The following is a 14,077-nucleotide window of genomic DNA, read 5'->3' on the forward strand; positions in this document are numbered from 1 at the left end:
ATAATGACGTTTACCAGTTGAAGGATACCGATAGTAAATATTAATTGTACGTGCGGCTGAAAGGTTTTTGGGAGTTCAGTAATTAACATTGGAAGCATTGCAGGCAGTGGTGGAAAAAGTACCCACTTGTCATAATTGAGTAAAAGTAAAGATGCTTGAGTCCTTTCCTATCAAGCTTAAAGTGAAATCCACCCAGTCAAATACCACTTGAGTAAAAGTATAAAGTATTTGGTTTGACATATATGTAACGGATGTGAAATAGCTAACTAGTTATCGGTGGTGCGCGCTAAATAGCGTTTCAATCAGTGACGTCACTTGCTCTGAGACCTTGAAGTAGTAGTTCCCCTTGCTCTGCAAGTGCCGCGGCTTTTGTGGGGCGATGGGTAACGATGCTTCATGGGTGACTGTTGTTGATGTGTGCAGAGGGTCCCTAGTTCGCGCCCGAGTATGGGCGAGGGGACAGTCTAAAGTTATACTGTTACATATACATAAGTATCAAAGGTAAAAGTATAAATAATTTCAAAGCCATTAAAATATTTTCTTGAAATGTAAATGTTTGGATAGTCAGGGGCACACTCCAACACTCAGGGCGCGTTTCTAAATTCGCTCTGGCTATATATTCCGATTTCAGAGCACTCTGGTCTGAGTGCCAGAGGACAGAATAATTGATCAAAGCTTAGCAAGCCGTGAGTACGGCCGGTGTCAGGAAACGTCGGCAAATAAAACGTAATTAAATTGTTGCCTGTAGCACAGTTAAAGTCACCAATGCTCTCTGGATAACATGAACACAGCCTAACCAGCTCTGCTAAGGCGAGTAAAACGGCCAGAGTTCTCTCATTTGTACTGAAAGTAGCTAGCAAGCTAGCCAATGCTAACCAGTTATCTTGGATGCTTGACTGCCGTTGTGAGGTCAGAACGCTTGAATCAACCCTCCTCCTCCGCCAGAGCGTCCAGTGTGTCTCTGAACGCTCCGAGAGCGATACGAACTGACAGTCTGACAACGCTCTGAATTTACGAAAGCCCAAGCGCACTCTGGCACTCCAGATTGAATTTAAGATCACATCCATAATTTACTAATAAAGTATTTGTGTTTAGTGAGTCCAACAGATCAGATGCAGTAGGGATGCGCGAATTTAAAATTAAATGTTTCCCTGTCCTGCTAATCATTCAAAATCTAACGAGTACTTTTGGGTGTCAGGGAAAATGTATGGAGCTGAAAGTACATTATTTTCTTTAGGAATGTAGTGAAGTAGAAGTTTAAGTTGTCAAAATATATCAAAAGTAAAGTACAGATACCCCCCAAAAACTACTGATGTGGCACTTAAATGTTTGTACTTAAGTACTTTACACCACTGATTGCAGGGAATACTGACTGAAGATGTTCCTCCCTACGAGGCCCATGAGACTGTGTAGGGATGTGATTTGAATCGGACTGTGACTGAACGAGTGGGATGTTGTTATTTATCTATTTTTGTATTTTGTTTTGACGTCGTTGTTCCCCCTCCCCTTTTCCGTAAAGGAAATGTATTTTCTTCTACAGTTTACTAACCTTACAGTAGGTGGCGGCAGACACGTTATATTTGTGTAAATGTCATTATACCAGAGAAGAAGATGACGCTGCTGCGCTATAGTAGTGGGGAACAGGAAGTTCCGGGTCGAAACGACAGAACTGTGTTTTGAAGTCGATAGTGGTTGTGTCCGTTTCTAATGTATCATTGTAGGTATGTAATAGCATGTTTAAACTTTCTAATGTCGAGAGAATATATAACACGCTAGGTAACAAATCCGTCAATGTATTATCACGTTTGGTAAAGGTTTTAATTGTATGTGTTATTTTGGGGTCAAACCGAGTGAGTGAAGAACGTGTTAAAAAAAAATGTTACAAGTCACATAACTAGACTTTGGGTTTATCTGAGTGTATGTACATCATTTCGTAAAGATTCCATTTATTTGAGTTCGTTTTTACATGTTCTTGGTTTTGTGTAAAATGTTTATGAGCTGGTAAATAGCCTCGTCCGAACCATCCTGTTCTCGCGAGTTTACATACACTGTTTCGTTAATTAAAGCTCGCGAGATCAGGATGGTTCGGACGAGGCAAGTCAAATGGCGGGAACGATTTCGGTCGTCTTTCTATGAGTTTATTCGTGGTGAAATGGCGACATGAGGCTGTGTGATAGTGTCAAAATTGAGGGAAGCTAACTGAAGTTATCCTTCACCATTTGGAGAGAGAGGCCAACTGCATGGAATGGCGTCGATTAATGCGGATGAATCGGAGCACGTGTCAAACTCATTCCATGGAGGACCAAGTGTCTGCCAGTAATAATGTGTTAGAGTGGAAAGTTGGGAGGTGTTTGAGGAGACCACAGGGCCTCATTTACACCCTGATTAACCAAGGCCATAAAAATAGGTGTAGTTAAACTGGGATGCAGCCGTGTAAATGAGAACGTGTTCTGAACGAGCCTACCTGGTTAAATAAAGGTTTAGTAAAACATTGAAAGTGGTAGATTGTTAATATCTTGTGCTAGTCAGGTTCAGGAAGGGAAGATTCTTCAATTGGAAAATCATAATGGGACAAAGTGCACTTATGTTGTACAATTTAAAATGTGTACTTTGTGTCTAATGTGAATGAATGTATTGTCAGGGATTATCTACCTGATCTACTGAAATAAGATAATTGAACAAGAAAAACAAGAAAATATTTTTACAGAATAAAGTGCCAGAACTGTCAAGAAAATAACTTTTGTGTCCGTTTGTCTTTATTACTACAGACCGACTCAGATTAAGTCTGAAGCCGTTAACATCAACAGTGAGGACAATCCCAGCCTGCCTCTCTCCTTCCACACTGAGTAGAAACCTACAGTCACTGGGTCCTGATTGTGACAGTGGAGCCCAGTTTGCACTGCAGGATCCAGAGATGGCATCAGTGAAGCTGGAAGACTGCAGTCAAACACTGGAGCTGAATGTCAACATTAAAGATGAAGAAGTGGAGGAGAAGATTAGGACAACTGTTAGTCATGGTAAGAGCTTTTTCTATCTATAAGTTATATTCATGTATTAGACCTCCATAAGTTATGACCAGTCTATTGCTAGGTTGAATTCTGTAATTCTGACATCACACATCCCTGAACAACTCAAGACTTCCCAGCGAAGCAAAAACAATTTAAACTTGTAACACCTGCCTTTCCCCACACATTGTCTCAAGAACGTTGAAAATATTTAATACCCTCAATCACGAAGTTAGGCATACCTCATTTCAAAAAAGGCCATGGCTTCATCACTGTCAATATTGAATGATAATTCTTCACGTTTTACCAGTGAAAAGACCAAGCTGCGTCTGCATGCCAATCGTTTGATTTCAATCAGTTTCATGGGAATATGCATTTAAATCTTCTTGGATTACTGTTTGGTGAGCAAATTAGAGCAGATGGTGTTGAATTATTTTGAATTCCTGTATTTTGTTTTCATCAAAGCACATTCTGCCTAATTGCGCGATGTTGAGTTTGGGACGATTCAGCAAACCATCCTAAAATCTCGTAAGAAATTTGTTTTTTGTTGTAACAGTAATGTTATGCTATAATATTTGGTGATGTGGACTACTAATTTATCATTAGGTGATCGTCCAAGACATTGATCTGACTTTACTAAACAAACACCATTGTGGCGGCGCATCGCACTATGAGGTCTACCTGTGTTGATTCTAAGATTCCTGGAACTACCGAAAGTGGTTAAATTCACCAAAAAGGTGTTTTGATGTACATAACCTGCAAATGTGAAGATGATTGCGTTCAACCCTGTGTAAATCAGTCAATTCTTAACATAAAGACTTTAAACTCAGGATTCGGTAAGAGCCTACCCCAAAGAGGATATGTGTTCACGTTCAGCTTCCTGTGCCCACCGGAAGTGCCTTAAAATGGTGTCATAGGTGCTGTTTCGGAGGGTTAAAAAGATCAGATCTTTTCAAAACTTCATATGTGTTACTAGGTAACCCTCATGAACTGTAAATCAGTCATTTCTCCCAACAGATGTCAAAGAAAAACCTCTCACATGCACATACACACACACACACAGCAAGGATGGAGTGACAAAGTGAGGTGTTTAAAGACAGAGTGCCTGCATTGGCATTTCCATAATCTCAAGGCCGTGCCGAGTTCAACGAGATGCCCCGCTTGACTGTAGCTCGCTCGGTCTAAGCATAGCAACCATGAGAAAAAGTAGGCCCAAAATGAAGCCTGGCCCTAAATTTAAGTTGCTTTTGGGTGACAGTGAGAGAACCGTTAGGGTAAGAAGCACAATTCGTACTCTTTTGCCTCAACATTTGGTGATGCAGAAACGAGAGAACATGTTTGGCTGTTTTTATATATATATATATATATATATATAAGGGCATCAGGGGCGGCAGGGTAGCCTAGTGGTTAGAGCGTTGGACAAGTTCAAACCCCCGAGCTGACAAGGTACAAATCTGTCGTTCTGCCCCTGAACAGGCAGTTAACCCACTGTTCCCAGGCCGTCATTGAAAATAAGAATTTGTTCTTAACTGACTTGCCTGGTTAAATAAAGGTAAAATAAAAAAATTAAAATCAGTCAATTGAAATTAATTAGGCCCTAACCTGTAGATTTCACATGACTGGGCAGGGGTGCAGCCATGGGTGGGCCTTGGAAGGCATAGGCCCACCCACTTGGCAGCCAGACCCACCTCAGGTCCTGGGCTGACGTTGTTACACGTGGTCTACGATTGTGAGGCCGGTTGGATGTACTGCCAAATACTCTAATAGGACATTGGTAGAGAAATTAACATTCAATTCTCTGGGAACAGCTCTGGTGGACATTCCTGCAGTCAGCATGACAATTGCACGCTCCCTCAAAACTTGAGGGCCGCGGCTTTTGTGGAGCGATGGGTAACGATGTCTTCATGGGTGACTGTTCTCTGTGTGCAGAGGGTCCCTGGTTCGAGCCCGGGTATGGGCGAGGGGACGGACTAAAGTCATACTGTTACACCAGCACAAGGTGCAACTGTGTAATGACTATGCCGTTTAATCAGTTTCTTGATATGCCACACCTGTCAGGTGGATGGATTATCTTGGTAAAGGGGAAAATGTTCACTAACAGGGATGTAAACATATTTCTGCACACAATTTGAGAGAAATAAGCTTTTAGTGTGTGTTGGAACATTTCAGATTTTTTTTTTCAGCTCATGAAACATGGGACCAACACTTTACATGTTATATATGTTTTTCAGTTAGCCATTACTGTTCTCTCCATGTTCGGCTGGAATTTACCCTGAAAAGGATTTGAGAAATATGATTGGTTGAGGATAGGCCTACGTCTCGTTATGCGCTGCACAGAATGACTATTGTAGCTGGAAACAGATAGATATGGAATATCTACATAGGTGTACAGAGGCCCATTATCAGCAACCATCACTCCTGTGTTCCAATGTCATGTTGTGTTAGCGAATCCAAGCTTATCATTTTAAAAGGCTAATTAATCATTACAAAACCTTTTGCAATTATGTTAGCACAGCTGAAAACTGTGGTGCTGATTAGTGAAGCAATAAAACGGTCCATCTTTAGACTAGCTGAGTATCTGGGTCATTTGTCGGTTCGATTACAGGCTCAAAATGGCCAGAACCAAAGACCTTTCTTCTGAAACTTCTGAAATTTGGAAGAGCCTTCCATGTGAGAAAGAAACTGGGGATCCCAAGAAACTGAAGATCTCGTACAACGCTGTGTACTACTCCCTTCACAGAACAGCGCAAACTGGCTTCAACCAGAATAGAAAGAGGAGTGGGAGGCCCCGGTGCACAACTGGGCAAGAGGACAAGTATTTTAGAGTGTCTAGAGAAACAGACGTCTCACAAGTCCTCAACTGGCAGCTTCATTAAATAGTACCCGCAAAACACCAATCTCAATGTCAACAGTGAAGAGGCGACTCCGGGATGCTGGCCTTCTAGACACTATTCTGGTTAGAGACTGTTTGCATTGTTCTGTGAAGAGAGTAGTACACAGCGTTGTACGAGATCTTCAGCCGTTTCCAGCTACAATAGTCATTTACAACATTAACAATGTTTACACTGTATTTCTGATCACTTTGACATTATTTGATTGGACAAAAATGTGCTATTCTTTCAAAAACATGGACATTTGTAACTTTAGAATTTATTCATTTATTTCACCACTAATGGTAGTGTATTTAAAAAATATATATTTTTTAACCTTTATTTAACTTTCTTAGCATTCTGGTTATTGTCCGGAATTTCCGATGACTGACGTGCCCAAAGTAAACTGCCCAGAAGCTAGGATATGCATATACTTGATCGCATTGGATAGAAAACACACTGAAGTTCCTAAAACTGTTAAAATAATGTCTGTGGGTATAACAGACCTGATATGACAGGCGAAAACCTTGAGGAAAATCCATCCAGAATTTGTATTTCTTGAGGTCACAGATGCTTGCCTATGGGATATTCAAATTGATAGGACCCAGATTGCAGTTCCTTTGGCTTCCACTAGATGTCAAGTCTGTAGAAAGGGTTTCATGCTTGTTTTTTGAAAAATGAGTATTTGTAGTTTTTCCAAGATGTCCCCCATTAGAAAAGTAGTCATGTTGCACGCATCAACGAGAGTGCGCTCTTCGTTATTTATCTTTGCTATTGAACACACTATTCTCCGTCTTAAATATTATTGTTTATTTACATATTAGAATACCTGAGGATTAATTGGAAACTTCGTTTGACTTTTTTGGACGATCTTTACCGGTAACCTTTAAGATTCGTTTGTGTGCATGTTGAACGAGTGACCTACTGAATCAAGCGCGCCATCTAAACGGATACTTTTGGGATATAATGAAGGATATTATCGAACAAAACAACCATTCATTGTGTAGCTGGGACCCTTGGGATTGCAATCAGAGGAAGATCTTCAAAGGTAAGTGATTTATTTAATTGCTGTCTGTGATTTTGTGACGCCTATGGCTGGTTGAAAAAGTATTTTGACGTGGGGAGCTGTCCTCAGATAATCGCATGGTATGCTTTCTCCGTAAAGCCTTTTTCAAATCTGACAACGCAGTTGGATTAACAAGAAGCTTTTAAATTATGTAAGACACTTCTATTTTCATGAATGTTTAATATTCCGATTTTTGTATTTTGAATTTCGCGCTCTGCAATTTCACCGGATGTTGTCGTAGGTGTCCTGCTAGCGTTTGGACATAGGCAAGTCAGTTAAGAACAAATTCTTATTTTCAATGATGGCCTAGGAACATTGGGTTAACTGCCTTGTTCAGGGGCAGAACGACAGATTTTTACCTTGTCAGCTCGGGGATTCGATCTTGCAACCTTTCGGTTGCTCTAACCACTGAGCTACCTGTCACCCGGTATGGCCAGAAGAGGACTGGTCACAACTCTGCCTGGTTCCTCTCTCGGTTTCTTCCTAGGTTCCTGCTTTCTAGGGAGTTTTTTTGTGGCCACTGTGCTTCTACATCTGCATTGCTTGCTCTTTGGGGATTTTAGGCTGGGTTTCTGTTAACCTCTCTGGGACCGTTTGGTACGCGAGCGTCCCACCTTTCAACTGCCAGTGAAACTGCAGGGCGCCAAATTCAAAACAACAGAAATCCCATAATAAATATTCCTCAAACATACAAGTATTTTACACCATTTTAAAGATACAATTGTCGTTAATCCAACCACAGTGTCCGATTTCAAAAACGCTTTTCGGCGAAAGCAGAACATATCGTTATGTTAGGTCAGAGCCAAGTCACAGAAAGCATTCAGCCATTTTCCAACCAAAGAGTGGAGTCACAAAAAGCAGAAATATCGATAAAATTAATCACTTACCTTTGATGATCTTCATCAGATGACACTCCTAGGACATCATGTTACACAATACATGTATGTTTTGTTCGGTAAAGTTCATATTTATATCCAAAAATCTGAGTTTACATAGGAGCGTTACGTTCAGTAGTTCCACAACATCCGGTGATTTTTGCAGAAAGCCACATCAATTACAGAAATGCTCATAATAAATGTTGATGAAAATACAAGAATTATGCATGGAATTATAGATACACTTCTCCTTAATGCAACCGCTGTGTCCGATTTCAAAAAAACTTGACCAAAAAAGCATAATCTGAGTACGGCGCTTAGACAAAAAAATCAAGCCAAACAAATGTCTGCCATGTTGGAGTCGAGAGATGTCAGAATAACATGATAAATATTCACTTACCTTTGATGATCTTCATCAGAATGCACTCCCAGGAATCCCAGGTCCACAATAAGTGCTTGTTCTGTTCGATAATGTACATCATTTATTTCAAAATAGCTCCTTTTGTTGGCGCGTTCAGTACACAATCTAAACTCACCAAGCGCGTTCACTAGTTTCAGACGAAAAGTCAAAAAAAGTTCCGTTACAGTCCATAGCAACATGTCAAACGATGTTTAGAATCAATCTTTAGGGCGTTTTTAACATAAATCTTCATTAATGTTCCAACCGGACAATTCCTTTGTCTGTACAAATGAAGTGGAACGTAGCTACCTTTCACGTGAGCGCGCCAGACCGAGGCTGTGGCACTCTGCCAGACCACTCACTCATAGAGCCCTTATGAGCCCCTCCTTTAGAGTAGAATCCTCTAAACAGGTTTTAAATACTGTTGACATCTAGTGGAAGCCTTGGGAAGTGCAAAATAACTAACATCACACGGTATCTTCAATAGGAGCTGAGTTGAATAACTACAAACCTCAGATTTCCCACTTCTTGGTAGGATTTTTCTCAGGATTTTACCTGCCATATAAGTTCTGTTATACTCACAGACATCATTCAAACAGTTTTAGAAACTTCAGATTGTTTTCTATCCAAATGTTCTATTTATATGCATATTCTAGGTTTTTCGGCTGAGTAGCAGGCAGCTTAATTTGGGCACGTTTTTCATACAAGCTTCCCAATACTGCCCCCTACCCCAAAGAAATTAACTTCACTAGGGTAGGGGGCAGCATTTGGAATTTTGGATGAAAAGCGTGCCCAAGTTAAACTGCCTGCTACTCGGGCCCATAAGCTAGGATATGCATATAATTAGTCGATTTGAATAGAAAACACTGTTAAAATAATGTCTGAGTATAACAGAACTGATATGGCAGGCGAAAACTAGAGGAAAATCCAACCAGGAAGTACTATTATTTTGAAAGGCTGTTTTTCCATTGAAAGCCTATCCACCATACAAAGACTTAGGACCCAGTGGAAATCTGTCTTCCTCAACATGTGACCAGTCTTTAGGCATTGTTTCAGGCTTTTACTCTGAAAAATGAGGGAGATACACCGCTTTCAATGAGATGACAGTGGAAATTTCCATCCATATGAGCCAGACACATGATCGAGAGCGCGCATTTCTTGACGAAGCTTTTGTCCGGTTGAAATATTATTGATTATTTATGACAAAAGCAACCTGAAGATTGATTTTAAACATCGTTTGACATGTTTCTACCATCTTTTATTGTACTTTATGACTTTTCGAGAGTGCGCTTTGTGCCTTTGGATTTCTGAACTAAACGCACCAACAAAACGGAGGTATTTGGACATAAAGATGAACTTTATCGAAGAAAACAAACATTTGTTGTCTAACATGGAGACCTGGGAGTGCCACCAGATGAAGATCATCAAAGGTAAGTGATTAATTTTAATGCTATTTCTGACTTTTGTGAAGCTCTCCTTGGTTGGAAAATGGCTGTATGGGTTTCTGTGTCTAGTCGCTGACCTAACATAATCGCAAAGTGTGCTTTCGCCGCAAAGCCTTTTTGAAATCTGACACAGCGGTTGCATTAAGGGGAAGTTTATCTGTATTCGTATGTTTAACACTTGTATCTTTTATCAATGTTTATGATGAGTATTTCTGATGTGGCTCTCTTTACTTTCACCGGATGTTTGTTTGAGACAATGCATTTCTGAACACAACACACCAATTTCAAATGGGGTTTTTGGACATAAAGATTAACTTTATCGAACAAAACACACATTTATTGTGTAACATGAAGTCCTGTGAGTGCCATCTGATGAAGCTCGTCAAAGGTTAGTGATTAATTTAATCGCTACTTCTGACTTTTATGAGACCTCTCCTTGGCTGGAAAATGACTGTATGGTTTTCTGTGACTAGGTGCTGACCTAACATAATCGTTTGGTGTGCTTTCGCCGTAAAGCCTATTTGAAATCGAACACTGTGGCTGGATTTATAAGAAGTTTATCTTTAAAATGGTGTAAAATAATTTTAATTATGGGATTTGATCCAGACAGGTTAAGCACTTTGTGACAACTACTGATGTAAAAAGGGCTTCATAAAATACATTTGATTAACATGTATATCACACCAACTGACTGTTTTTTCTGATGTTCACACAGGATACCATGTTGAGACATTCTCCACATCCAGAGAGCAACAGCAGGAAGATCAGAGAGCTAAGAGGTCTCATCACTGCCCACATTGTGAAGAGATTTTACCATTTCTATCAAAGCTAAAAATACACCTAAAAATACACACAGGAGAGAAGCCATACTCCTGCTCTGACTGTGGAAAATGCTTCAAAACATCAACTGAGCTAAAACTTCATCAGAGAACACACACAGGAGAGAAGCCTTACTCCTGCTCTGACTGTGGAAAATGCTTCACAACATCAACTCATCTAAAACTTCATCAGAGAACACACACAGGAGAGAAGCCTTACTCCTGCTCTGACTGTGGAAAATGCTTCACAACATCAACTCATCTAAAAGTTCATCAGAGAACACACACAGGAGAGAAGCCTTTCTTCTGCCCTGACTGTGGAACTCGTTTCTCTCAACTTTCCCTCTTAAAATCACATGAACGTAAACATACAGGGGAGATGCCATACTCCTGCTCTGACTGTGGGTCGAGTTTCTCTCAGCTGGGCAACTTAAAAACACACCAACGTATACACACAGGAGTGAAGCCTTATTCCTGCTCTGACTGTGGAACTCGTTTTAAAACATTACATGAGCTAAAAGTTCATCAGAGAACACACACAGGAGAGAAGCCTTACTCCTGCTCTGACTGTGGAAAATGCTTCACAACATCAACTCATCTAAAAGTTCATCAGAGAACACACACAGGAGAGAAGCCTTTCTTCTGCCCTGACTGTGGAACTCGTTTCTCTCAACTTTCCCACTTAAAATCACATGAACGTATACATACAGGGGAGAAGCCATACTCCTGCTCTGACTGTGGGTCGAGTTTCTCTCAGCTGGGCAACTTAAAAACACACCAACGTATACACACAGGAGAGAAGCCTTATTCCTGCTCTGACTGTGGAAAATGTTTTAAAACATTAGGTCATATAAAGGTTCACCAGAGAACACACACAGGAGAGAAGCCTTACGTCTGCTCTGACTGTGGAAAATGCTTCACAATATCATCTCATCTAAAAGCTCATCAGAGAACACACACAGGAGAGAAGCCTTATTCCTGCTCTGACTGTGGAAAATGTTTTCAAACATTATATGAGATAAAAGTTCATCAGAGAACACACACAGGAGAGAAGCCTTACGTCTGCTCTGACTGTGGAAAATGCTTCACAATATCATCTCATCTAAAAGCTCATCAGAGAACACACACAGGAGAGAAGCCTTATTCCTGCTCTGACTGTGGAAAACGTTTTAAAACATCAAATGAGCTAAAAGTACATCAGAGAACACACACAGGAGAGAAGCCTTACGTCTGCTCTGACTGTGGGAAGAGTTTCTCTCACCAGGGCAACTTAAAAACACACCAACGTATACATTGACTTCATGTGGGTACCTGGGACGGTTGCGTCCCACCTGGTCAACATCTGGTGAAATTGCAGAGTGACCAATTAAAATGAAAATAAAATAAAGCTTAACTTGTTAATCTAGCCGCCATGTCAGATTTCAAAAAGGCTTTAAGGCGAAAGCAAACCATGTGATTATCTGAGGACGGCGCTCAGCACACAAAACATTACATAGTTACCAGCCAAGAAGACTAGTCACGAAAGTCAGAAATATGATGATCTTCATGTGGTTGCACTCACAACACTCCCAGTTACACAATAAATGTTCATTTTGTTCGATAAAGTCCCTCTTTATATCTTGAAACCTCAATTTTGTTGGCACATTTTGTTCTGTAATCCAATGGCTCAAATGCGGTCACAAGAGGCAGGCGAAAATTCCAAATAGTATCCGTAAAGTTTGTAGAAACATGTAAAACGATGTTTATAATCAATCCTCAGGTTGTTTTTAGCCTAAATAATCGATAATATTTAAACTGGAAACAGCGTCGTCAATATAAAAGAAAAACAAGAAAGGTGCGCTCTGCAGGACCCAGCTCTGGGGACATCCCACTATCCACTGACTCAATGTGGTCATTCTCCCTCATTTTTCAGAATACAAGCCTGAAACAATGTCTAAAGACTGTTCACATCTAGTGTTAGCCATAGGGAACGGAATCTGGGTCCTATCCCTTTAAATGGTGGATAGGCTTTCATTGGAAAAACAGCCATTTCAAAATAATGGCACTTCCTGGATGGATTTTCCTCATGTTTTTGCCTGCCTTTTCAGTTATGTTATACTCACAGACAATATTTTTAAGTTTTAGAAACTTTGGAGTGTTGTCTTTCCAATTCTACTAATTGTATGCATTTCCTAGCTTCTGGTCCTGAATAGCAGGCAGTTTACTTTGGGAACGCTTTTAATCCGGAGGTGAAAATAGTGACCCCTACCCTAGTGAGGTTAAGGAGAAAAGCCTCATCGGTTCTCTGACCAGCTAAGAATAAAGTCACTCCATCACTTAATTCTCATCTCATAAAAGAAGTTGTAATTGGATCAAATGAAGAAAGCATAGAACACTGTAGAACACTGTAATCCTATTGGTTCTCACTGTGAGAGAACTGTGCAGAGGAAAGGGAGCGTTATAGAATTTTAGCCTCTCTTTACTTTGCACCTTGTCAGTTTTGGTGTGTTTTGTTGGCTTCTACTGTAAAGATTTGCACTTGGTGTTGAATACCCTCTGTTATTCTTCTCATTTTGAAAACAAACACTAGTCTGCCAATTGACTGGGTGGTACTGCTTCCCTCTCAGCCTGGCCTGACTCTGTCTGTAGGGAGAGTTTCAACTGGGCAGCTTAAAAACACACCAACGTTTACACGTAGGAGAGAAGCCTTACTCCTGCTCTGTGGAAGGGTGGGCGTGTAAACTCAAACATCATTCCAAAGGTTGAGTGTTTGAATCTCATCACGGAGGACTTTAGCTTTTTAGCAACTTGGCAACTACTTACTACTTTTTAGCTATTACTTAGCATGTTAGCTACCCTTTCTCCTAAACCCATTTAACTCTATCTTAAACCCCTCACCCCTAACCAAGCTAACGTCAGCAACAACAAATTGGAATCCGTAACATATCATACATATTACAAGTTCGTAACATATTGTATGAATAGCAATGCGTAAAATAACGTAAGAATTGTAATTCTTAACATACGATACGTCCTACAAGTCGTATTGTACTAAACAACAATCTAAACGTAACAATTTCAAAGATTTACAGTTTGTATAAGGAAATCAGTCAATTGAAATAAATGAGGCCCTAATCTATGTTAGGTTACATTACATTGGACCTCCAATATAAACTAAACATGTAAAGTGTTGGTTTCATGAGCTGAAATAAAAAGATCCAGCACAAAAAGCTAATGTTTCTCAAATGTTGTGCACAACTTTGTTTATATATACTGTTAGTGAGCATTTCAGCCTTTGTCAAGATAATCCATCCACCTGACAGGTGTGGCATATCAAGATGCTGATAAAATAGCATGGTCATTACACAGGTGCACCTTGTGCTGGGGGACAATAAAAGGCCACACAACACAATATCACAGATGTCTCAAGTTCAGGGAATGTGCAATTCTCATGATGACTGCAGGAATGTCCACCAGAGCTGTTGCCAGAGAACTCAATATTTATATCTCTACCATTAGCCACCTCTAACGTCCTTTTAGAGAATTTGGCAGTACATCCAACCGGCCTCACAACTGCAGATCACATGTAACCACGGCAGCCCAGGACCTCTTCACCTGC

The 14,077-nt window shown here is 40.4% G+C and overlaps 1 protein-coding gene across 1 annotated transcript; it reads left to right on the forward strand.

Annotated features, from left to right (window-relative positions):
- Positions 1–1,602: 1,602 nt before the first annotated feature.
- LOC149975378 (uncharacterized) lies at positions 1,603–13,688 on the forward strand. The gene is made up of 3 exons (XM_036951126.2): positions 1,603–1,721; positions 2,769–3,017; positions 10,377–13,688. The coding sequence occupies exons 2-3, from the start codon at positions 2,915–2,917 to the stop codon at positions 11,774–11,776; spliced, it is 1,503 nt and encodes a 500-aa protein (XP_036807021.1). The 5' UTR covers positions 1,603–1,721; positions 2,769–2,914; the 3' UTR covers positions 11,777–13,688.
- Positions 13,689–14,077: the final 389 nt, after the last annotated feature.

This window comes from Oncorhynchus mykiss, chromosome 18 (genome assembly GCF_057628025.1).
Source record: "Oncorhynchus mykiss isolate SJ-2025 chromosome 18, ASM5762802v1, whole genome shotgun sequence".
In the NCBI taxonomy this organism is placed as follows: Eukaryota; Metazoa; Chordata; class Actinopteri; order Salmoniformes; family Salmonidae; genus Oncorhynchus; species Oncorhynchus mykiss.